The 26,698-nt window shown below is 35.2% G+C and overlaps 1 protein-coding gene across 2 annotated transcripts in view; it reads left to right on the forward strand.

The window, feature by feature from the left end:
* The window catches only part of PTH2R (parathyroid hormone 2 receptor), an 89,966-nt gene that overhangs the window by 41,483 nt on the left and 21,785 nt on the right, over positions 1-26,698 (forward strand). For both annotated transcript variants that reach the window (XM_046019731.1, XM_046019732.1), the window contains 4 exons: positions 4,598-4,695; positions 7,876-8,065; positions 9,246-9,399; positions 17,960-18,020. In XM_046019731.1, the coding sequence (XP_045875687.1) occupies positions 4,598-4,695; positions 7,876-8,065; positions 9,246-9,399; positions 17,960-18,020 (503 nt within the window). The remainder of the gene's footprint in view (positions 1-4,597; positions 4,696-7,875; positions 8,066-9,245; positions 9,400-17,959; positions 18,021-26,698) is intronic.

Genomic DNA, 26,698 nt, shown 5'->3' on the forward strand with positions numbered 1-26,698 from the left:
GGCCGCTAGCGCTAAGATCTCGAGGTCCGCTGAAAGAGTCTTGATTCTGGTCTCAAAACCTAAACCAGGATAAAAGGATCACAAAAACCATAAAACAAAAACAACAAAGCTCAACTTAGTTAACAACAGAGTAATCCGGCTTCCCTACCCAAGAAGCCTGATGGAGGAAGAGGCCTGCCTTTTCAGGCAGTTGACATCAAATACTTAAGTCTCTATTATTCTTTTACTTACAGGGCTTGGAGTGTGATACAAAATTACAAGGCAGGGCCCCAAAATCTGGAGTAAAAATAAGAGCAGAAAACCCCAGATGATCCAGATGTTAGAATTTGCAGATAAGTACTTAATAATAACTGTTTTAAATATGTTAGATGATTTGGTGTGAGGCTGTAAAATAGATGGGAAAAATCAAAGAAATAAAAACTTCAAAAAAAAACCAACAAACACCCAAAACAAAACAAAACCAAAATGGAAATTCTAAAATTGAAATATTCAATCCAAAAATGAAGAATTCATTTGATTTGCTCAACAGCATACTGATACAGCATGATAAAAGATTAATGCCTTTTAAGAGAAGTCAATAGAAATTTTCCAACTGAAGCATCGGGAGAAAAAAATAAATTAAAATTGGAAGCATCTGAGACTTGTGAGACAACATATAATTGTATAACAATGTGAAATTAGAGGTAACTAGAGAGAATTGGACAAAATAAATATTTGAGGAGACAATGGCCAAGAATTTTCTAAATGGATGAAATAAATCAACCCATACATTTCAGAAATTTAGCAAATGCAAGGCACGATAAATTAAAATAAAATCATACTTAGATACATCATAGTTAAACTGCTATAAACACAGTAAAAAGAAAACTTAAAGGCACACTATAAGGGCACATTGGGAACGGTAATAAAAAAGATGCCTAAAGGAGGCTGGAATATAATGGGATGACATCCTTAAGGGGATAATATGCAAAAAGATAAAGGTAAAATAATGATACTTTTCAGACAGAAAATATATGAGAGGATTCATCTTCATTGTACCTTTAGTATAGGAAATTCTCAAGAAAGTTCTCTAGGTCAAAGAGAAATATGCCAGATGAGAACATAGATTGGTAGGAAGGAATGAAGAGGACCAGAATGGGTATATGTACATATACATATGGATAAAAATGACAGACTAAAACAGTACACAAAACTATATTCTTATCCTTATTTATTAGTATACTTATATCTTTCTTTATATCTTTATCTATAATTCATTTAAAAGTCTACAGACTGCTTAAAGCAATCATAATAGTCTCATATAGGTTATAAATTACATAGGCAAAATTTATTATATGTGCTGCCAAAGCAAGCACTATGTAGACAAAATCTAAAAGGGCAAAGGCTAGGGAGAAAAACAGTATACATTTGTAAATGTTTTAAGTCATTTGTGAAATAGTTCAATATTACTTAAATGGAGGCTCTGATAAGTTCAGGATGCATAATTGCTAAAAAATAACACAAGTGAAATATTAAGAAATACTTGATTGACACCACCTCCCAAATAGAAGGTAAGGAAGTAGGTACAGAGGAACAAAGATAGGACATCTAGAATGCCAGTACCAATGTGTTATTTTACCCAACCATAGCAATGATGGTGCTCAGTGTAAATGAACTTAGCAATCACTTAAGATAGAATGGGTAAAAAAATGTATGACTTAGGTATATAATGTCTGCAAGAAATGTACTCTATAAAAATACAGATAAATATGAAGATAATAGATGCGTCAAAATTAAAAGGGTGTATGATTTAATGCAGTGCATACCCTCAGCATAAGAAAGGTTGGTATGGCTAAGTGGACTTCAAGGCAGAGTATTACTGAGGTGGAGGGACATATCAGAATGGTAAAAGAATCCATTTACCAGCAAGAAATAATGATCCTAAATATGCATGCTTTTAGGGACTTCATATTGCATAAAGCAAAAATTGTCAAAGCAAAATGGAGACATGGTCAGGTCCCACCATATTGGAATTGATAAAAATACCATTCTCTCAGTAATTGGTAAGACAATTAGACAAAAACATCCATAAGATATCTTTCACATAATTTGATGAAAATGCCATTTATAGAATACAATCACCAAACACAAAAAAATTCACATTCTTTGAAATTACACATCAAAGTTTCTTCAAGATTGGACATATGCTGGACCGTAAAGAAGTGTCAATAAATCTCACAAAAAAATTCACATTCTTTGAAATTACACATCAAAGTTTCTTCAAGATTGGACATATGCTGGACCGTAAAGAAGTGTCAATAAATCTCAAGATTAAAATCATACAGAGTGTATTTTCTGACTACAAAAGAATTAATTGAAAATCAATTAAAATAAATATGTGGACAATTCACAAATTGTTGGAAAATATGTGTGTGACCCATGGCAAATTTTGAACTGAATACTTATGAAAGCTGAATATATCAAAAAAGTGGGAGAAACTACAAAAGCAGACTTTAGGAGATTTATAGCTTATTATTTTTTAAATTACATTATTACTTAATTATATGCTTAATTATAGCTTAATTAGAAAAGAAGAAAGGTAAGCATTCAGTAATCAAAGTCTCCACATTAAGCTGTACAATGTAATACCTAGAACAACCACCAAAAGTGTATGAAAAGGGACATCAAAATAGAATTCTGCAAAATATTCAAGTAACCCACAGGGTGGCAGGAAAAATAAAACAGAGAAATGAAAAATAGAATAACAGAAAATAAAAAAATAAACTGATGGACTTAGCCTTAACATATCAATATTATATTTAAAAAATGATCTAACAGAGATTGAAAGAATCGATTAAAAAATATGATTCAAATGTATGCTGTCTACAAAGTTTGAAACATTTTATATATACTGATATACCTAGGTTACATACATACAATGCAATAATATTAGCATTATAAAGGAACAAACTTGACCTATACAACAGCTTGAATAGATCTTGAGGTCATTATTGTGAGTGGAAAAAGTCAATCTCAAAAGGTTACATACTGTAGGATTCCATTTCTATAACATTTATGAATTGACAAAATTATAGAGGTAGAAAATAGATTAATGGTTGCTAGGTGTCAAGGAAGCTGGGGAAGAGGGGTCTATGGGTGACTTTAAAGGACAGCACAAGGCAGGTCTTCAAGGTCTTCAAGTGTACAATGGTGAATGGAGAATGTTTTGAGACCTGTGGGTTATATAAAGAAATCTGAACTTCACCCTAAGAGTGATGAGGAGCCATTGAAGGATTTTAAGCAGAAGAGTGACATGAAAGGTCACTGGTGAGGTGGAGTGTGAGTTGGTGGGGAGCATGATAGGAAGCCCATTTGAAGAGGCTGTTAGAGTAACTCAGGACAGGAAGATGGTGGCCTGGCCAAGGGCAATGGCTTGAGGACTGGATAGAAATGGGACATCTTGAGGTATAGTAATTAAGGCAGTACAATTTTAAGACTTCATCTATTTTTGATATTCACCAATATTGTTGCATGAATCAATGGTCCATTCCTTTGTAATTTTTAAAAATAATTATAAATTCACAAGATTGGAAAAGATAGTAAAAAAAGTCCCATTTATCCTTCACCTGGTATTCTCCAAGGGTTACATCCTAAAATAATTATACTAAAATATCAGAGGAAGAAATCTGACATGGTGCCATTTGTGTGTTATAGTTCTGTCATTTTATCACATATGTAAACTTTTGTGCACAGTATATTGACAAAAAGAGTCTATATTAAGTATATGTTATCTAATTCTAAGAAGGCTAAGAATAGTCAAAAAGTACATGAAGTACATGAACAGTTGATGCCAATTTGTGTTGACAGAAATTGGAACAGTAGTTACCTGGAAGCGAATGGTGGGTAGTTTTTTGGCTGCAAACGTGGCTTATCAAAGCCCATTAAAGTGCCCACTTAATATCTGTACATTTTATTTCATGTAAATTACAGCTCAGTAAAAAGCTTCAGGAAAGCTAGAAATAGTATTCCAAAAATGAAAGTTTTTTTACTAGTTTCCTCTTAGAATAGCCCTGTAACATGTTTTGTTTACTTCAACTATCACATTAGATATATAATTCCAAATAACTAAAATAGATAGCACAAAAATTCACTAAGTACATATTGCAACATTTGATTTGACCTCACTAAAACAAGAAATGCCACATGTTATTATTATTACATCTTTAACTCTGATTTGAGGGGTGCCTGGGTGGCTCATTTGGTTAAGCCTCTGCCTTCAGTTCAACGTTACGATCTCGGGGTCCTGGGATGGAGCCCTGTGTTGGGGGCTCCCTGCTGAGTGGGGAGCCTGCTACTTCCTGTGTCCTCCCCCCTGCTCATGCCCTCTCTCTCTCACTCTCTCAAATAAATAAAATATTAGAAAAACAAACAAACAAACAAGCAAACAAACAAACAAAATCTCTTGCTTGAACATAGGAAATGAAAGAAAGGCTAGATTAATAATCCGTGTTATATAAATGTGCTAACACCTGTCTAAACAGGAAGAAGCATGATTTTTAAGTTTATTCATATCTACTTGTTAAAAGTTATTTTTCTAATTAAATCTGTTCCCCTTCAGCAAGAATTCTTTGAACGCCTCTATGTCATGTACACAATTGGATATTCTGTCTCCTTCGGTTCCTTGGCTGTGGCTATTCTCATCATTGGTTACTTCAGGTGAGTGATTCCCAATCCCTTTCTCCATGAAGGGACAGGTTCTGTGTCCTATGCATAGAAGACGTGAGGTCTCACAGTTTCTGGCCCAGATACTTTTCTAAGCACAAGTTTTTGAATTCAGTCTAGTGTTATAATATTATTTGGCTTCGAAAATTTATTTTTCATGAGGAAATTCAGGGTTTTTATTGTTGTTGTTTAAAAACTAAAAGAAAAATCTTTAAAAACATCAAAGCATTATGAAACCATTAAGCCTATAGATCTGCACTACAGTGTATTTGTCTGCAAAGTGTTGCTGGGTAGAGCAGAATGAGCTGCAAAAATTTTCATTCATGATGCAAAGACTTCATTTTTCCCAAATGATTTTGGTGTGATTGGACAGAAATTCATTTTAAATAATCTCCCAAATGATCTGATATTATATCTAAAGAAGTCATATTTATTGCTTCTGTTATGGTTTATTTTTTATCCACTGAAACTTTTGCCCAATTCAATTCAATTTGGTATAAATCAGCACAAAATTTTGAGCATCAATATGGAGATAAAGCAGCGCACAACATGTATGGGAAATGTGTACTCATGATGCTTGCAGCTGGTTTGTGATACACATAGCTAAGAAAACAATTAGTATACAGTGTGAGAAATGGTATGATTCAGGTGGTGTATGGTAATTGGGAAGGCAGAGTAAGGGGATGAAGTGAAATTTCAAAAGATGCATGACTATAAATAAGATGTAACCAAAAGAGAATACCAGGGGACAGAATTCCAAACCCAAGTTTAAATCAAAGCATGGAATATTTGAGAATTCAGAGTTTTGGTGCAGATGAGTGATGAGCAGTGAGACTGTGGATTATAGGAAGAAATCTGAACTTACCCTAAGAGTGACGAGGAGCCACTGAAAGATTTTAAGCAGAAGCGTGACATGAAAAGTCACTTGTGAGGTGGAGTATGAGTTGGTGGAAAGCATGATAGGAAGCCCATTTGGAAGAGGCTGTTAGAGTAACTCAGGAAAGGAAGATGGTGGCCTGACCAGGGGCAGTGGATTGAGGATTGGATAGAAATGGAAGGTCTTGAGCTATAGTAATTAAGGCAATAAAATTTTAAGACTGTAGTGTTAAATTATGCATGGGGAAAAAGAATGAGGATAGATGACCAAAGAGGCGAAAACTGACTAGATAAGAGAGGGAGACTTCCTAGAACACATTGACATGTGAACTGATATTTCAATGATGAGAAGGAATTTAGTATATTCCAGATGATGGGAACAAAATGTGCAAAACTCAGAGGCAGAAAGGAGCAGGGTAGACTCTGGGAACATTGAAGAATCCCATGAGAATGCAACATTTGGAGCATAGGGTGGAGTGGCCATATAGGAATGACTAGAAAGAAATTAGATTTTGCGGCACTGTGTTTTGCAGGTCTTTGTCAAAGGCTTTGAATTTTATCTTGTAAGGGTAGAGAATAGGGAGCTAATGAAGTTTTTAAAGTAGAAGAGGAACACAGATTTGTGGAAATATGGTGGGGTTCCTCAAAATTGTTTCATGAAATTGGCTGGGCAGTATTATCCCATTTTACAGACCTAAGAACCTAAAGTTCAGTGTCCAAGTTCACAAGGTCATAGGTAGTACAGCTGGAAACAGAACCTCATCTTCTAATTCCTATCCAGAGTTCATTCCATTATACTAAATGTAGATCTTGTTTTTCAGAATAATAGATGAATATTTATGAGAAAAAAATTTCTACATAAAATTTCAGGAGGATACAAATCACCAAGTAGTAATTTTCAATTTACATAGTAATTTATCACTCTATTTAACAAATTCTTTCTATATAATACTTTTATATAATTACTAAACTATATAGCATAATGTTACACAAAAATTTGAGAAACTCTTCTGTTTCACACAACAAAATTCTTTTTTATTAGGATAGTAAATAGTGTTGAGTCTTCTAAAAATCAATACCCATTTGTATACTGTGATAGCACTATTTGTGGTCAATAATTTCCACATATACTTGACAACCTATCTGGTCAAATCCTGCTCACTTGTGAACACACACCCCAAAAGGAATCGGCCAATGAGGAGGACTCTCTGGGTACAATGGACATGCATGCGTTTCCCTAACATACAAACAAGATATTTCTGAAATATCTAAATTTAGCTCATTCTCAGTTGGCCTATCCCTACTATATTATGAAATGTAAAAATATATTATTGGATTAAAATTTTTTTCTTACTTACTTATACTTGTGTACTTTGTCCTTTCTGGAAGAGAAGTAGTAATAGCGTGATCTTTGTACAGGAAAGTTGTATTGTCTTGCAGTCAAGCAATGGTAGAGCTGGGCTAGATTCTACAACCCTTTCTTAGTGTATTTTCGTATTAAACTTAAGAAAAGATCTCTTTAGGAGTTAGTTTTTGTACAGGAAATTAGTAATACTGTATCTTCTTCTGTGTATGTTATGGCTTAACTTGTGTCTAAGATTCTTTTATAAACGCAAAACTTTTTGTTAAAGCTTTTGTGTTAAAGTAAGCTTGTTTACTCTTTAACATTACTAGGACATAAAGTTGTGTAATGTTATCAAAATATTTTAGTTTTTCTTGTAGAGTATGTGTTGAAAATGTGAAAGCTCCATTTTTTAAAAAGATTTTATTTATTTATTTGAGAGAGAGTGAGGGAGAGAGAGAGATTGAGAATGCATAAGCAGGGGGAGAGGGCAGACTCCCCACTGGGCAGTGAGTCCAATGTAGGACTCCATCCTAGGACCCTGGGATCATGACCTGAGCAGTAGGTAGACACTTAACTGAGTTACCCAGGCATCCCTGAAAGCTCCATTTTTAATGTTTATCCCTTTTCAAAATGATTCTCCATTAGTCATTTATTACTGTAATATATATTTTAGTATAATGCTTTAGTATAATATAGCATAATAGTTAACTGTGCAAAATCAAGATAAACATAGTAGTAGATCAGGTTAAATTTGAAATTATTTTTCAAAAAGTTACATTTAGTTTTTGATCCCAGTTGTTTCAATTGGAAATAGATAGTAATGGGTTTCTGTCTTTGTTCAGGCTTACTGTATTTTCTTCTTTTTTGGAGGAGAGTATGGACTTGTTTATGTATTTTATTTCCCTATGTCTAATTTCATCCAAATCTAAATACTGGACATTTTCTTTCCATAGACGATTACATTGCACAAGGAACTATATCCACATGCACTTGTTTGTGTCTTTCATGCTGAGAGCTGTAAGCATCTTTGTCAAGGACAAAGTGGTCCATGCTCACATAGGAGTCAAGGAGCTGCAGTCCCTGTTGATGCAGGATGACCTACAAAGTTCCACAGAAATGCCTTCTGTGGACAAATCACAATATGTAAGTGTTTTCACCACTTTCTTTCATTACTGATTCCTGTAACATTATAGACAAGTGAAATTTTACAGTCCACTAAATATTAACTTGTTTTGGTTTATGTAATCTCTGAATTAACCAAGATAGATGACCAATTTATATAATGATATTTACTACCTCAATTCTGTCCTTAAGCTTTACACTTAATTACTCATCATCCTAGACTATTAAAAGTCTTGAGCTCTTTCTGTAAGAATATTCTGGAATGGAAACTTCAAAAATCACATGATCGGAGTGCATTTGATGTATGGCTCATATTAGCTGTCATGGCTTGCCATGTTCAGAAGTAAAAAGCCCACTTGCAAAACCAGAAGTGTGTTATTTAAAAGCTCATGACATTTACTTTATTGTAGATTCACGCTTGTTCCAATGTAAGATTCCGGGGTACTTGATTCTGCTCTGAAATGTCCTGGTATTACTTAGTAAATAGAATCACTCAATAATTCAGTTAATTAAAATCACTGATGCACTATATCTGGGAATTAAGTGTAATAGATTATATGTCTTGATGGTATGAATTAATGCCCTTTCTCTGGCTTTGGCTTTTGCCCGGTAACTTTGTAGTCTCTGCTGATTCTGATTCTGGGCTGGTTTTTGTGACTTGTTTTATCCAATAGAATAGAAGTGGGAGTGATAGTGTGGCAGTGAGGGGTAGAGCTCTGGGAGTGAGCTCTCAAGATTAGCAGAGGCTGGCCTAGATCAACAGAATCACCTAGCCAATGCGTGGGTTCATAAGATGTAGTAAATGCTTATTATTTTAGCCATTGCCTTTTGGGGCAGAAAAAAAGAGGAGAGTAAAATAAAGTCATGGTAGAATAATGGTTAATATTTCTTCTTTATGCTTTTCTGTACTTTCCTAATTTTCTCTGGTGATCAAGTATTATTTTCATAAACAGGAAAAATCAAGGAAAAGTGATTTTTTGGTAACTTCTAAAGGAAAACTTATTTTAAAAATAGAACCGAGTTGATAGTTTTAGAGATGCTGTCTTGAAATAGCTTTGTTCTGGTCTCATTCAACAGTCTTGGCTTGCTTACAGACAGGAAACAGATCATAAAGAAATACAGAACTACTTTTTCATGGTCTGATGTTTCATGTAGTATAATTGAGTTCTAATATGATGCAATTCTGGTTTATTTGTGACAGATTGGGTGCAAGATTGCTGTTGTTATGTTCATTTACTTCTTGGCTACAAATTACTATTGGATCTTGGTGGAAGGTCTTTACCTGCATAGTCTAATCTTTGTGGCTTTCTTTTCGGACACCAAATACCTGTGGGGCTTCATCTTGATAGGCTGGGGTAAGGTATTTACATCCCTTTTCTCTTTAAACTGTATTAGGGATTTATCTTAAACCTACTGATGTGAGAGACAAAGACAAAAGAAAAAATTAAATGTCCTTACTACGTACAGCCCATTGACAAGCACTGGAAACAAGAAGAGTGACATTCCTCTAGGATCTCAGGTCCCTCAGTGTTGACACTTTGCTAAGGGCAAAAGGCAATCTTAGCTTAACATTACACTGACCTCCAAGATCCTGTAAGTCTTCTTTAACATATAAAAATTCCTTTGGAAACTTCCTTTATCTCTACCCATCAGGTACATGTTAGGAATCATCCTCCTAGCACCCACTGACACACATCTGAAGAGTCTCAGAACTGAGCTTTTACTATACAGTAAAAAGTGACCTTTTCTTAACAATAGCTAGCTCCCACAGGGTCCTGGAAACCTTGTTTCCAAAATTCCTTAGGGACTTATGCTAGCATTAACCCCCTCCGAACTTGAAAGTATGCAGTCAGATGCCCATCACAACCCAAGTGCGACTCTTTCTGCCCACAGGTCTGTCCCCTTGCTTTAATAAAATGAACTTTTGTACCAAACACAACTCAAGAATTCTTTCTTGACTTTGTTCTGAATACTCAACATTTTCCTGTATCATGTATCCTTAACATACTTTCAGCCATTTTGCTGAAATCTCTCCATCTTACTTTCATATCTTCTTTTCCATTGTTCATTGGGGAAGGTTATTAAGATCAAGTCTAAAATCCTCCCAGTAGTAACAAACTTCCCATCTTTAACTTATGGTTAGTGTTCTTAGGTCAGAACTCTCTTCTTGAGAGAATTCTTTGGTGTAAATATAGAAGAACTCATTGTTAACCATGAACATTTAGAACTGCTATGCTCATATCTTATGTCAATGTCCTGATTTGGCAATAATTTCATCCTAAATATTTTGATATTTAAATTTCTAAGCTATAATAATGAATGTTGATTTGCATTTTTAGATTGTATGATGAGAATTCCATAAAGGAATTTATAAGATCATCTTGACTGCATTTAATGATACAAATTACCAACTAATTATATAGACTTATCGTGTCTTTTGGAAGGAAATAATGCAAATTACTTTCTGCAAAAGTACTTAAAAAAAGAGGATATTTATTTCACATTCCAAAAATGCCTTCTCAGCACTACACTGGACTAGGCACTAACTCAGGACATGGGAAAAGGATGTTGCTTGTTCAAATTTAAGAGAAATTGAAACTCACATGTAGTTACAATTAAGAAGCCTCATGATCGACAATTGCAGATCTCTACTGTTATTTTAATATCCACATTATAAGGTGCTCAGCATATTAAAAAAAAAATTAACTGAGCAGCTCAAGATTAAATTTGAAAGGCTTTTTTTTTCTCCTCCAAAGTAAGATTCCCTTGTTTGTTTGGCTTAAATATTGTTTTTTTAACATTTGAAAATGTGAAGTAGGGAATATTGAATTTCCTGCTAGTTAATGAATAACTAGCAGGTCTATTTACTTTAAGAAAACAAAGGGTCTATTTACTATAACATTTCATTTATTATGAAATGATTATTGTGAATAAAACTTGATTTCTGAAGGCAGCTTGTCTTTTTTAAAGCTTTCCCTTTGACTAGCAGTTGCTAAAAAAATAAAAATGAAAAGGATATTTTATTTTTTAGGTACTTTGGAAGTTTCCTGAATAGTTTTTGGTAGTTTGCCTTTAAATCAAAATTATATCTGTGTATCAATATAATTACTAGAAGTTGGTAAAGATGTTGATAGAAAATTCAACAATGAATGTAGACATTTGTCCGAGTTACATTTTATATTTTGGATTTCTACACCACTGGTCATACATAATACATTTCTTTCTTTTTTTTTTTTTTCTGTATGTACTTACTGGTTTGATAGCCAACTCCCCCAGAACTCTTACTTGGTCTCTACTGATGTGATTTGAAGTGAGGTTCCTGAGTGAATGGTCAAGAAAGAATTCTTGAGACATTATTCGGTGCAAAAGGATGTTTTTATGAAAGCTCTGGGACAGGACCACTGGGCAGAAAGAACTGTTCTGGGATTGTGAAGTGCAATTGATTCTATACTTTGAAGGTAGGGGAAGTAAAGACAAAGGAAGTTTCCAAAAGGATTTTCATGTGCTAAATAAGACTTATAGGATGTGTAGGGGGGTGCTAGCCATTGTCAAGCTAAGGTTGTTTTTTTCCCTCTAGCAAGACATTAACATTAAAACAGTTGGGAGTTCCCTGAGGAATGTCATATTCTGCCTGCCTCAAGTATTTGTCAATGAGCTCCAGGTTATAAAGAAGTTTAATTTTATCTGCATTTCCTTTTGCCTTTGTTCTTCACATCCTGTATTACTCAGTCTGTTCCTCTTTGAAGTCGGGAGTTTGTCTCACTTAACCTGTGAAGTTATTTTTCAGACCTTTCTATGAAAAAAACAGAATAAAAAACAAGTCCAGTGGGTTCGATATGAATATGAATTTCTTCCCTTCCTATACAAATTTATTGATTTGCTCACAAGAACTTTGGCATTGGAATGACGACTATAGTAGATAAGCATTGTTACTTGAAGTGGTCTTTTCATCAAATGGTTTAGGAACAAACATCAAAGCAAGTAGGCCTCCCATGGAAGCTTGCTTTGAAAAGCATTTTATATGTGCTGTATCACACACAATTAAGCACAACCTAAAACACTAATAAGGGGGCACCTGGGTGGCTCAGTGGGTTAAAGCCTCTGCCTTCAGCTCAAGTCATGATCCCAGGGTCCTGGGATCAAGCCCCGCATCGCATCGGGCTCTCTGCTCAGCAGGGAGCCTGTCCTCCTCTCTCTCTCTGCCTGCCTCTCTGCCTAATTGTGATCTCTGTCTGTCAAATAAATAAATAAAATCTTTAAAAAAAAAAACACTAGTAAGCAATCTTTAGAGAATTACGGTTCCACATTTGATCTACCTTCTGACTCTCTGTTTGCAACTCCATTAAAAAAATGTTCTAGTCTAGGGTGCGTATAACTATAGTAATATTCTTTAAAGAATATCTCTCCACAGCTGGGGTGCTCAGTCTGTTAAGAGTCCAACTCTTGGTTTCTGCTTAGGTCATTATCTCAGGGTCCTGAGGTTGAGCCCCTGGTGAGTCTTTCTTTGAGTCCCATACAGGCTCCATGCTCATTTTGGAGTCTGCTTGAGGTTCTCTGACTCTGCCCCTTCCCATACTCACAAGTGTGCATGCACGTGTGTGCTCTCTTTCTCTCTCAAATAAATAAATAAAATCTAAAAAAAATCTCCATTACTTAAATGCAGCTACTATTTAATGAATTCAATACCCAAGTCTATTTGATTAATAGACTATTTTCCCCTAAGCACTCATATTCTAATTTTAGAATATCATCTGATTTAGAAATCAAAAGATTTCTGATCATTTTTCTAGATTCCATTAAGAATTATAGCTGCTTTGCATGATTCTTTGCTAGAGTAATTTATGGTGAATCCAATTTCATACTTTCTTCCAGTGATGTGATTTATTGGCTTCACAAGAGAAGAGACCTTGCTTGGAATCCTTTGTTACTCATTGGACCCAATCATGATAATGTTAAATTCTCTTCAGCTAATAAATAGTCAGAGCTTTATTACTCCCATTATACTGTTGTGGAGCTATAATATTTACATTCATTTTGCTGATTCTTAAGAATAAATTGGATGGGAAGGAAATTACAATCTAAAGAGGAGAAGATGCCATATCTGATCATTAGTAAATTGAAGGCATATGTTTAAAAAAACTGTTTTTACACATCTTCATCACTAAACAAATGTATGAGGAGTAAAGACAAATTCTAATGATGACTCCGTTTTTCTTTCAGTCAACCATGTTCTTAATTTTCCCTCTTCTTGCCTCAATTTTCTCATAAATAAGGCAATTTATTCTTGGTTCCATTTTCTTCCAAGTATGCATTATTTTTTCTATATTTAATTTTATATTTGAAAGATATCAGTCTTATTTCTTTATCCTTAATGTGGTAATTTGCCTCTATATTAGCAACCATTCTTAATTTTCAGTTCTCAGATAAGATGCCAGAATGTATGTATTATCATATAAGATCACCTACCCTGATTATACTGTGTAGTCATGTCTCTGTTGCCAAGCTTTCCTATAGAATATTTTCATATGCTGTAGTCTCTGAAAATAATCAGGAGATGCTACAAGTCCAGTTTCATTATCTCTGTATCAGGTGATCTCAATTCAGCAAATATTTTTTGATTATCCAGTTGGCAGTAAATGTAATTGAAACACAGAGATATGTGTTGAAGTCTCTGCACACAATAAGCATGCAGTCTGACCCAGTAGGTTATTTTGGTTTGTGTTTGCCTATTCTGGTCATACATATTATATTCAAAATATTTGATTTATAAGGTCTGTTCTCCAAAAAATTATTTAGGATAGTCAATATAATACCTTTACATAATTAAAAATCTTCCATTGGTTTCAAGCAAAATTTAAAAACCTAGGAAAGCTATTTCTCTCTTCCCTTGTGACTTCTAATGCCATTATTAGTTCTACTGAAGGTTGTCTTAAACTTACATTTAACAATTAGAGTCAATAAAAGATCCATATTTTAGCCCTACTTTTATGAAAGATACAGAATTTGAATCTCTCTGCTTATCATTTTCCCCCAAACGTTTTAGATGTGTTTTGGGCTTTTATTCCTAACCATTTAAGATTATATAAATTATTACCTCTTTAAAAGAAAAATTATAGTCACATTTAGATTTATATTTGTAGCAGATATGTAGATTTATCTCAGTGAGTTCACCTGGTTTCAAGATTTCACTTCATCTCCATCAATTTGATCTTTTACAATTTCTGCCCACTGGCCATATTTAATTCAGTAGACACTTTCTTTTTTACAGTAGCTCTTCTGTTTTAGACTGGTCCTTTCCCACAGTGCCTTATTCTATTCTTCTAGAGGATTTTTTTGGATTATAAATTAGATATATATTTAAAATATTTCTTTTGTTTCCTGTAGCAATTCCATCTCAGGAGGAGGTAGCTCTTCTAAAGTTTAATAAATAGACCCTCTTCTTTGTAGCAATGAAAGACTTTCAAAGGCTTTGCAATTTTCCTGAAAGAGAGATGTACTCCTTCAGTATTGGCTTAGAGAGTTGAGAACAGTTCTTCCAAAATCATATAGAGGTACTTCTGGGTTACTTAAAGGATGAAACATAGGTAATGGGTATTGACTTCCAGCTTTCTATGATGAGTAGTGAGGGAACTGGAAGCATAACCTAGAGTTTCGTGTCTGAGAAGTCAATACAGATGGATTCCTAGGGGAATCAAGGTTTCTGGTCGGTAAGATACTGTATGTGTTTAGCAAAGCTAGGCATCCTATGTCATGATGGGTCTCTACTTTTTAGATCTAACTTTACACTTTATAATCAGCTTGTGATTTTACAATACTACAGTAGGACCACAGAAAGAGGGTAAGGCTAAGGTATGGTTCTATGAAGCTTCTGAAATATCCAAAACAAGATGAAGCTACATAAACCAAGGTGAGAAGATCCTTTTCACGCTCTTTGACTTCAGAGCATTTCTGTCTTATGCAGTGGGCTGCTGTTAAGTTTTTATGTGAAGGAAGGGTTTAATTGCTAACACATTTTAACTACTATTAGTTAGTCCAAAATTTCATTTTAAAGAAGAGTAGTAATGGAACCACATAAGAACCCACATCTGTTTATTTTTAGTCTAAAGACTGCATCCCTCTCAGAGTCACTTATTTATACTGACATTTTATGAAGATAACTCAGTTCTCAAGGTAAATGCATTTATTGAGTAACATTCAAATTTACATTAAATTTACTTATTGAAATTAATTAATTAATATTGAAATGTAAAATAATATATAAATTTCAAAAAGTTCCCCTTATATTTATGTGTTCTCAATTATGTGATAATATGATACTAATATTGGTGATCAAAAATCCTTAAGGGGTATCTGGGTGGCTCAGTCAATAAGCATCTGCCTTTGGTTCAGGTCATGATCCTAGGGTCCTGGGATTGAGCCCCACATAGGGCTCCCTGCTCAGTGGGAAGCCTGCTTCTCCCTCATCCACTCCCCCTGCTTGTGTTTCCTCTCTTGCTGTGTCTCTCTCTGTCAAATGAATAAATAAAATCTTAAAAAAAAACTTTAAATCCCAGAGTGGTTTCAATTCTTTTTCATCCATGGTTGCCTCTGTGCTAGTTTTGTGAGTGGAAGTCTTCCAAGATGATGAGAAAAGTAATTTCATTAAGACATGGTATCTGATATAAGGTATTTGTTATAATTATCATCTAAAACAGAATTCCAACTCAAGGATCATTGATCACTGTGTATAGAACACCACGCAGGAAATTGCTTGATTGGGAGATTGTAAAGGAAGCGAAAGATAAAGACCTATAAATGAGAAAATGCGAAAATTCTGATCAAGACTAAAGATAGTCGAAACAGCAGAAGAGTAAAGGGAGATGCATCAGGACTTTTTGAACCACTGTATCAGAAGGAACTCTACTGCATTATACAACATCATTCTTGTTTTTTCTTCATAGTGCTGATTGATAACCAAAGTTAGGTTATTAGTTTTGCATCTCCTTCCAGCATATGCTTCAGAAAAATAGGGTTATTGCTGGTTTATTGTTTTATCTTCTGAAAGTAGAGCAATCCTTGACACATACATAGGCACTTAAGAAATGGTTACGGGATAGATGGATGGATGGACAGGTAGGTAGGTGGGTAGATACAGAGATGGATAGAAAGAGATAAAATATGTGAATTGTACTTAAGGAATAACTAGAATTGGGTAGATCTATTTTTTAAAATTTTATTTATTTACTTGCCATAGAAAGAGAGAGAGATAACAAACACAAGCAGAGGGAACGGCAGCCAGAGGGAGAAACAGGCTCCCCACTGAACAAGGAATCCCGATGTAAGACTCAATTCTAGGACTCTGGGACCATGACCTGAGCTGAAGGCAGACGCTTAACCAAATGAGCATACCCTGGCATCCCTAGGTGGATCTATTTTGACAAAAACAATTTCTAATGCTCATAGAATTCGGGCATTTTTTAAATGATGTTTGGAATTCAGATGTTCTAGCAAACAAAAAATTTTGAACATGGAATCATAAAATATAATAGCCACACAGGCAGGCTGAGGTTAAATTCAATTAGATGATCACTGAGGAGGCCAAAACATTTTCTATTGCAGGGTATCATCTTATTTTCACTTTTAATAGCATTTTCCTACATCTGAATCTATTCTTTTTCACTTTTTGCTAAAAAAAGATTATTTGAAAAATCGAAAATGTGTTTTTAAAAGGAAAGAATATAATATTGTGTTTAATAAAAAATATTCTAAGTTGTTAAAACTTTTTCTCTCCCTTTTAAGGTGCTTCTTAACTTTTGCAATGTTTCCATGATGCTCTCTCTTTCCTTTCTTTTAACCACTTTCATAAATTCCTCAGAATGAGAAGTTGTCCATTAAATCCTTTGGTCCTATTTTGTTGTGTTCTACAGAAGCTATGATTTGTGATTTTTTGTGTGTGTGCTGTCAGAGTCTTATCAGCTATACCATGAACTGAACAGTCAGCCTTTACCATAGGTGGCCTTTTCAGGCTTGTGGAAAGTCAGTGTAATAGATTTGATGTTACAAGCTCACAAGGTGTTTACATTTATGAGGGATACATATTTCACACTCAAATCACCAGACTCATATAGCAGTCTCCCCTTGGTCTAAATGCATGCAAATGTTTGTCTTCAACCAATGTGAACCCCTCAAAAAGAAGAGGCTAAACTGATCAAAACTTCTCAATTTTGTGACTTCTCAATATAGCTTCTCTATGGCTTGCACTTTTAGAATGGCTAAGTTCTGATTTTTTAAAACGACAGCCTCCCTGCTGCTTCTCATGAAGTCTGTCATGTTGCTTCACTCCTCCTTGAAAGCCTGTAGCTGTCAGGGTGGCAAGAGTCAAGTCCAGTGCTCCTGCTGCCTGCTTCTGGCCCCAGTAACTTCTATCTCCTCCCAGTATAGCTTGAGAGATACATCCCTCAAGGGAAAACTGGGCCAACCTTCAATCTTTAGACTTTCAGGAACAAATGACAGCAATGTACCTGGCTCATGTTTTTGAGGACAAGATGAAAATTCAGTGGAATTTCTTGTTGATATATCAACATTTTTCATATCTATTTATCTCTCTCAACTTTTAAAATTTTTAATTAATTAATTAATTTTAAAGATTTTTTTTTTTTTACTTATTTGAAAGAGAGAGAGAGATCACAAGTAGGCAGAGAGGCAGGCAGAGAGAGAGGGGGAAGCAGGCTCCCTGCTGAACAGAAAGCCTGATGTGGGGCTTGAACCCAGTACCCTGAGAACATGACCTGAGCTGAAGGCAGAGGCTTAACCCATTCAGCCACCCAGGCCCCCTCTCTTTCAAGTTTTAATAGTATATTTTTATGTGTGTTGAGTATGAGATTAAAAAATTCCCTTAATCTTAAATATGGTCTCTGAATCCTTTTTTGATTGCAGGGTTCCCAGCAGCTTTTGCTGTGGCCTGGGCTGTGGCACGAGCAACTCTGGCTGATGCAAGGTGAGTGAAAAAGGAGAGGTAAAGAGAGCACTTCAGATTTTCTCAAGACTCAGTTTTCCTCCCTGGAATTGACACTTGCTGCTGTTGTTGATCACATGTCCTCTCAGGGATGTCACGTAGGAAATACCTTGATGTGATTGTAGCCTTTGATGCATTACCAGTAAGCTATCCAATCCCTGAGGTCATGGGACAGAATGACTCACAGACCAGATTAGGATGCTTGACCTCTTTGGTTTATAATATCATTTAAAAATATATTGTGAGAAGCAAGGAGGAAGGAGATGGATAAGTTATCACACAGGATATGATGTAAGCATGTGGAAGGACCACACCACCTGAGTCCCAGAATGGGCAGTTTTCAGATCTGTGCCACATCAGCCTTCCCCACTTGATGGTGTGGGTGTGAAGCCCAGAGATGAGACTGCAGCAAGGAGACCCACAGACAGAAGGTGCGTTGGGCCAATGGCACACATTTGCTTTTTCATATTTTGGGAGGCAAATATGCCTGGTTGTAGCTGTAGCTTGCCAGTTAGCTTGCTAAAAAGCTTTGAGTTTTTTTTGTGTTTCTTGGGCAAAGGATGTGTGGGGATGGGTTTCATCAATCAGTGGCTGAATTAAGATGTTAAGAATATTGAGCACTTCCTGTGTATTGGGGAATATTTTGTGCCTCATATATTTGGTGTATCATGAGTGTTTACTTATTGATTAAGATTTATTTATTTATTTTAGAAAGATAGAGATGCAGTTGTGGGGAGAGGGAGAGAGAATCTCAAGCTGACTCCGCACTTAGCATGGAGCCCAATGCAGGGCTTGATCTCACTGCCCTGAGGTTGTGACCTGAGCTGAATCCAAGAATCAGAAGCTTAACTGACTGGGCCACCCAGGTGCCTCAGGTGTATCATGAATATTTAGTGTCTAGTTATACTTATGTTTAATATGCATGGGGTCAACTTATTACCTATTTAGTTGAATTTGATGTAAACTATGGGTTTCATCCATCCCATTTTTTTTTGGGTTTCTATAGCATAATTAAATGTTTTCAAAAAATAAAACAAATGCACATTAGAATTGGAATCCATCCTAGTGATTCAGTAGGATTTTCAAGTAGACTGGGGTTCATTTAAAGAAGCATTTTATTTTATTTTATTTTTAAAGATTTTATTTATTTATTTATTTGGGAGAAAGAGAAACAGAGACAGTGAAGAGAGCACAAGTGAGGAGGAAAGGGAGAAGCAGGCTCCCCGCTGAGCAGGGAGCCCAACGTGACAATCCCAGGACCCTGGCATCACAATCTGAGCCCAAGGCAGACACTTTTCCAGCTGAGCCACCCAGGTGCCCCTACAGCAGCATTGTAAAGTATAGGGCAGTGATGCTGGATGATAGTTAAAGATGCTTTTTTAGACTAAGGCAGACCTGAGTTCAAATCTTGATCCAGCTACTAGTTTTGAGACCACGGGAAACACACATGATCTTTTTGTATGCCCATTTCTTAGTTTAAAGCAGAAGTAATAATGTATGAATTACATTAATATAGACAAAACACAGCATAGAGCCTGGCAGCTAGTAAGCACTAAATGGGAACATGATGAGAAAGAGTTCAGGTACAAGTAACTCACTGGCCTGTTCTGCTACTTCTTGGTTCACTGATAACAGATGCACTACCTGACCTCTCTGAGCCTTGGTTTTTTCATTGATCAAATACAGATAAAACGAATATTCACTTCACAAGAGTGTTGTAAGATTGAATGAGATATTGTACATAAAACACTATAGGGTTTGGAATAGTAAGTACTAAATACTAACAAATATTATTCCTTTAATTATTTCATTAATTTATACCCATATATAATATCTGATAAAAAATAATGTTTTTGTTTGTTGTTATTCCATTAGAAAGCAGGACTTATCCTTTCATTAATCTTAACTGATGATATTTATCCTATCAAGTCTGTGGAGCCGTGATTCTGCTAAAATTGGAGCTTATAAATGAAGCTGGAGAAGAGACGGGGGTCAGATCTTCCAGACCTTTATAGGTCATACTAGGATGTTTGGCTATTTTTTTTTTCAGTGATTATGACAACAAATTTGCATTGTATAAAGATCACTGCCAGAATACTGAGGGGAAATTGAAGAAGAGTAATAATAAAGATGAAGCTAACATTTTTGATTGATACCCACATTCCAGACACTTTTTAAGGGTTCTGCAAATATTAACTTATTTGCACTTCCTATCAACCCTATGAGACTGAGGCCAGAAAAAGTGTACCTGGCATTGCACAGCCACAAATAGTAGAGAAGGAATTTTCTGGACAGTTAGGCTCCAGAGGCACTCAATAAATACTATGGGCAGACTAGAGGTTTCTATTAAGATCACTGGTATTTATTTTCTGTGGAGGAGGAGTGTTGAAGAGGGATTCCTTTTACAGTATCACTGACATCTGTTCACCCTTCAGTTCCTTAAACACCCCTGATAATGAGGAGTGCATTGTGGACAATGCCCATTCTACACTGGACAGTTTTTCTTACCTTCATTTTATCTACGCTTTGTCCTTCTACCACTTGTAGTTCTTCCTACTCTCTTGATAAGAAATAGTCCATCACCTATCTTGGACTTTTCAGTAGTTCACAGTTTTTACTTAGGTATGAGTTCAAGCTTGTGTATTTGTACTGCATGTAAGCATACAGCATTGTCTACTAGCACATGTTTTTCTCATTCACATGATAAAATTTTATCTACCTTTCATGGTGTTCAGAAAGGAAAGCCATAGCTACGAGTGTACTCTACCACTTCAGTGTGTTTCAAAGGTGCTATTTCCCCATGTAAAATCTTCATCAAATTCCTTAGCATTTCATATATAGATTCTATAATTAATCTCTTTCTTACATACTATCTTATTTCTCTTGATGTTCATCTATAACTGTCAGATTAAAAAATTATGAATTACAAATGGGCAGGAGTGAAATTCTCTGTTTTATAATAGAGAACACTCCATAGCTTGCCGATTAGTTCTTATGGATCTATTTTGCCACTTTCCTCCATTTGCTAAGTGTCTATTGAGCAAACATAAAGTTTGACTCATGCAAGTTGTGAGTCACTAGGAAATGTGTTTTCTTGTCCGTTCGTTAATTGTGGCAGTTTCTCTCAGTCTCAGTCTTCCCATTTGTAAAATGAGAATATTCGTGGCTGTGAGTAAGATTGAGTCTGCTGGGGGTAGATTTGAAAATCCGATGAAAGCCCATTTATGAAAAGACTTTGTAAACTCCAACTTCTATACAAACATTATGTTAATAGTTGAGGGTTAATATCAACAATGTCATCATTGCTATACGTGTACAATGATACTGGAAATGTCAAAGAAGACTTAGACTGTCTGCTATTTGATTTTGTTGGGGGGGGGAATTGAGTCAATAAAGAGGTACTAGATAATGCTAAATACTTTCACCTGAGATGTGGAACCATAAAACTTACATTTGAAGTTTTAGAGAAGGTAAATCCTAAGGCATTTTTTGGTTTAATCCCTCATTTGCCAGATGAATAAAATGAGACCCAGAGATATCAAGTTGCGTCTTCACAGCCTGTAGCAATTTTGACTCATTCATCCGTTCAACAGACATTCCGAGCCTTGAGCACAGAATGCAAGCAAGTATATTCACAAATGCATTTTATATTGAATTAGATAATTAGTTTTCTTAGTTATCTTGTATTATTTCTTGAAAATTATGAACTAAATCATAAACCATTAATAGTCATGTATTTTCTAGGAAAAATTACTATTTTTCAAGGAAAAAAGTTTATTTTTGAGGTGAAGAATCTCCTTTAGTGACAATATTTAAAAAATGCAACTGATATTGAATATTTCTCTAAAACAGTTGAGTTAATGTAAAAAAAATTAAAGATGTTAGATCATGTTGACTCCTCTGTGTAAAACATTTATTCATACCAACTCAGAATAAAATCTTGAATTCTATAGTGCCCTGATCTGAGCAGGATAATTGGGTTAAGGGGTCATTTCATATTTATTTTGCATATAAAATAAAAGTGTATTATCACATACATAGCATGATTTCAAAATTGCCTAATTTGATTTTTCTTGGAATTCAGCTTCTCTCTAGATAAGAGAGTTTTTGAGGGCTTTCTTGAGAGTAATCTGAACTACATATAGTCCTCTGTCATTAAGTTTGAGCTTGGAGCAACTCCAAAGGACAGGTGGGGTCTCTGCTTCTATCTCTTACATTTGAGATTCTTCTTTTTCTGATCTGGACTTTCAAAGCTAGAACTCTGATTTTCTCTGTATCCTGGACATTTAGAGGTAAGCAAATCAGATCCAGTTTTGAAGACACTCTAGCTGATATTGAAAACTAAAGGAAGTCTTACAATTCAGAAATTCTATCAAAAGTTATTTGGCTTAGGTAGGGTAAGAAAGATGAATAGTTTCAGTTGGACACGTGAGCTTAAAAAGTGAGTATTTTTGTTTCTCCTTTTACTTGCAAAAGTGAAACACCCTATATGATACCTCATTACCTTTTCCCTGCTCATGCAAAGGAAATGGAATGATGGCAGGAAAGGCGGGTCCTGTAATGCAAAGGACCAAGAAAAGATAACCTCTATTATTTCTAGGAAATCTGCATGGGTCTCAGAGCTTCTGTACTTCCTCTTCTCAGAATGTGAGTTATGGACACAAGCTGTGTTAATTTCACTGGATTCCTCCTGCAGAACATTCATTTCCTATTCCTAATCCTGGCTGTAGAGAGTTTCTACTTTCTAGGCAGAACTGCGTGCAGCCTCATCCTTACCTTTCAGAACTGCATTTTTACTGACATTCGTTTCTGCATTTTCTAGAGCATTAAAATTTCATTTACAAAGTCTGAATAGAGGGTAATTTCTGAGCCATATTAACAAACACAGTGTGAGCTGGGATAGGAAAGAATTAATGAAAAACAAGGACTGATAGTGTTTTCCTTTAAAAAAATTCTGAAATCTCAGTTGCCTTTCACATCAAAGGGCAAATTTGAAGCTTTGACATTGAAAACTATCAAAGTCAAGTTTTTTCTGTTTTTAGAGGCAGCTGGTTTTGACCTATTTCCAAATGTAAGTATTTTGCCGAGCTGGAATTGTGCAATTGAGTTGCAATGTGTTAGGAGACACAATGATGAAATGTTATTGAGGGAAAGAAAGAAGATTGTGAAGATATTACCAAATGCCAAAGCAAAAAGAAAATTTACAGAATCCAGGAGTCTCGTAGCTAGTGAATTGGTATTCAATTTATATTAATACAATAATATATGCCACTTTCTATATAGTAGAGAATATTTTTAGGGTAATGTGATAGACGTTCTGCACAACTCAGGAATGCTCTTTTATCCTTCTTGTCTGGTTGAGTAATGTGAAGCATAGATGCGTGCAAAGAATGCTAGGAAATGTTTAATAACATGCAAATGCAAAATTTCCCTGTCTTTGATATTTCCATGTTATGCAAACTTCAAGTCCATTGACTTTGCAGATTTCAATGTGGTGGGACTGGAATTACACTTTGGTTTTGAGGTCTAGTTGATTCAATCCTTCCAGTGGAATGCTGTCCTACTGAGCTGTCTTGGTACTGATATGGAAAGAAATAAAAAATATACTATTAAAAGGAAAGAGTCAGTTGCTGAATGGAATATACATTGCATTTGTTGTAGGGTAGGGGAAAATAAGATGATAATATTTGTATCTGTATTTGCATAAGAAAACACTAGAAGTATGTAAAATAAAATAATAAAAGATATTACCCTATACAGAGAGACACAGGGGTGGAGGAAGATAGGAACATGGGAAGGACTGAGATGTCTCCATGGCTGTGTTTTTATACAGTTTGGTTTTTGAAATGAGAATGTATTGCCTATATGAAAATATTAAAATGTAAAAAAAAGTAGTCATTATCTATGTCTCCATGGCTGTGTTTTTATACAGTTTGGTTTTTGAAATGAGAATGTATTGCCTATATGAAAATATTAAAATGTAAAAATAGGTAGTCATTATCTATGTACTGAAAGTGTTTTACCTTCAAGGAATAATTGAAATAGCTTTCTATTATCCAGAATTTATTCATTAATTTAAAAGTAACTTCTTTTTTTTTTTTTTTTTTTTTTACTTTTTTTTTTTTTCCCTTTTTATTTATTTTTTCAGCGTAACAGTATTCATTCTTTTTGCACAACACCCAGTGCTCCATGCAAAACGTGCCCTCCCCATCACCCACCACCTGTTCCCCCAACCTCCCACCCCTGACCCTTCAAAACCCTCAGGTTGTTTTTCAGAGTCCATAGTCTCTTATGGTTCGCCTCCCCTCCCCAATGTCCATAGCCCGCTCCCCCTCTCCCAATCCCACCTTCCCCCAGGAACCCCCAGTTTGTTTTGTGAGATTAAGAGTCATTTATGGTTTGTCTCCCTCCCAATCCCATCTTGTTTCATTTATTCTTCTCCTATCCCCCTACCCCCCCATGTTGCTTCTCCATGTCCTCATATCAGGGAGATCATATGATAGTTGTCTTTCTCCGATTGACTTATTTCACTAAGCATGATACGCTCTAGTTCCATCCATGTCATCGCAAATGGCAAGATTTCATTTCTTTTGATGGCTGCATAGTATTCCATTGTGTATATATACCACATCTTCTTGATCCATTCATCTGTTGATGGACATCTAGGTTCTTTCCATAGTCTGGCTATTGTAGACATTGCTGCTATAAACATTCGGGTACACGTGCCCCTTCGGATCACTATGTTTGTATCTTTAGGGTAAATACCCAGTAGTGCAATTGCTGGGTCATAGGGTAGTTCTATTTTCAACATAAAAGTAACTTCTTGATAAGTTTATCATCTAGAATTTAAAAATTACCATTATATCCTTAAAATTTCTTTATAAAATTTCACTTATTGTCCCCACAATCAATGCTAGGTTTTGTCTAAGGAGAAAGAAATGGAGGATTTTATTTATGTATCTTCAAAGTACAACTGTTTAAAGCTACATTACAGTTTTAAGTGGAACTAATTTTTCTCAATACTGTTGCATTTATTTCAGTGTAAAAACTACATCATAAACCAGGTTGAGTGAGATTGAGTCAAACTTACTTTAAATTCAGTTCAATCTAACAAATATTTTTGATTACCTATATGCTTTGTATTATTCTAGGCACTTAAAATACATCAGAAAATAAGAAAAATGATTCTTGTTCATGTGGAAACTAAATTCTAGCTGGGGTGGTAGTGAAGCAGAAGATAAACATTACAAATAGGTAAATTACATAGTGTTTTTATTAAGTAATGCTAAAAATGAACTTTTAAAGTTAACGATAAAATCATGGATTTTATGCAGATATAAAATGAGCACTTGTCAAAGATTTTTTTTTAACTCACTAATTATTGAGGGAAGCAGTAAGATGTTATAACTTGTTCAGAGAAGAAATAAAGAAATCACATGCCTGTGTTTAGCAAAATGAACCCTGAAATAAATTTATAAATACATGCAACAATTCATAAGGTGATAATCAATCACATTTCATTGAACACAACTAGTTTTCATTTCTATGCACGAAAATCATTTGCATCTAGTTTTTCTGTTGCATTTCTACCAACAAGAATCATTTGCATTACTGTCAGCTTTCTATTGCATTTTGATGGTAAGAATGATTTGCATTATTGTCAGTATTCTATAGCATGTGGAAGTATAGCATAAAATTGGTGGAGCTTCTGAAAGAGGACTTTATCTTCCCTGTGATAAGAAAAATGAAGTATCAGGTGCACCACATTTATTTACTTACTTATTTATTTAAGATTATTTCAGAGAGAGAGAGAATGGGGAAGGGAGGGACAGAGGGAGAGGAAGCGGGGAAGAAGACTCTTTACTGGGCATGGAGCCTGAAAGGGGCATCTATCCCACAACTCCAAGATCATGACCTGAGCCCAAACCAAGAGTTGGACTTTCAGCCAACTGAGGCACTCAGGTGCCTCCATGTGCACCACATTTATTTATTTATTATTATTTTTATTATGTTATGTTAGTCACCATACAGTAAATCATTCATTTTTGATGTAGTGTTCCATGATTAATTGTTTGCATATAACACACAGTACTCCATGCAATATGTGCCCTCCTTAATACCCATCACTAGCTAACCCATCCCTCCATTCTCCTCCATTCAGTTTGTTTCTTAGAGTCTCTCATGGTTTGCCTCCTCCCTCCGATTTCCCTGCCTTCATTTTTCCCTTCCTTCTCCTAATGTCCTCCATGCTGTTCCTTACATTCCACAAATAAGCGAAATCATATGATAATTGACTTTCTCTGGGACTTATTTCACTTAGAATAATCTCCTCCAGTCCCATCTATGTTGATGGAAAAGTTGGATATTCATCCTTTCTGATGGCTGAGTAATATTCCATTGTATTATGAACCACATCTTCTTTATCCATTTGTCTGTTGAAGGGGATCTTGGATCTTTCCACAGTTTGGCTATTGTGAACATTGCTATGAACATTGGCGTGCATATGGGTCTTCTTTTCACTACGTCTGTGTCTTTGGGGTTAATATCCAGTAGTGCAATTGCTGGGTCATAGGATTGCTCTATTTTTAATTTTTTGAGAAACCCCCGCACTGTTTTCCAAAGTGGATGTACCAACTTTCATTCCCACCAACAGTATAAGA

The sequence above is a fragment of the Meles meles genome, chromosome 9 (genome assembly GCF_922984935.1).
Source record: "Meles meles chromosome 9, mMelMel3.1 paternal haplotype, whole genome shotgun sequence".
Classification (NCBI taxonomy): domain Eukaryota; kingdom Metazoa; phylum Chordata; class Mammalia; order Carnivora; family Mustelidae; genus Meles; species Meles meles.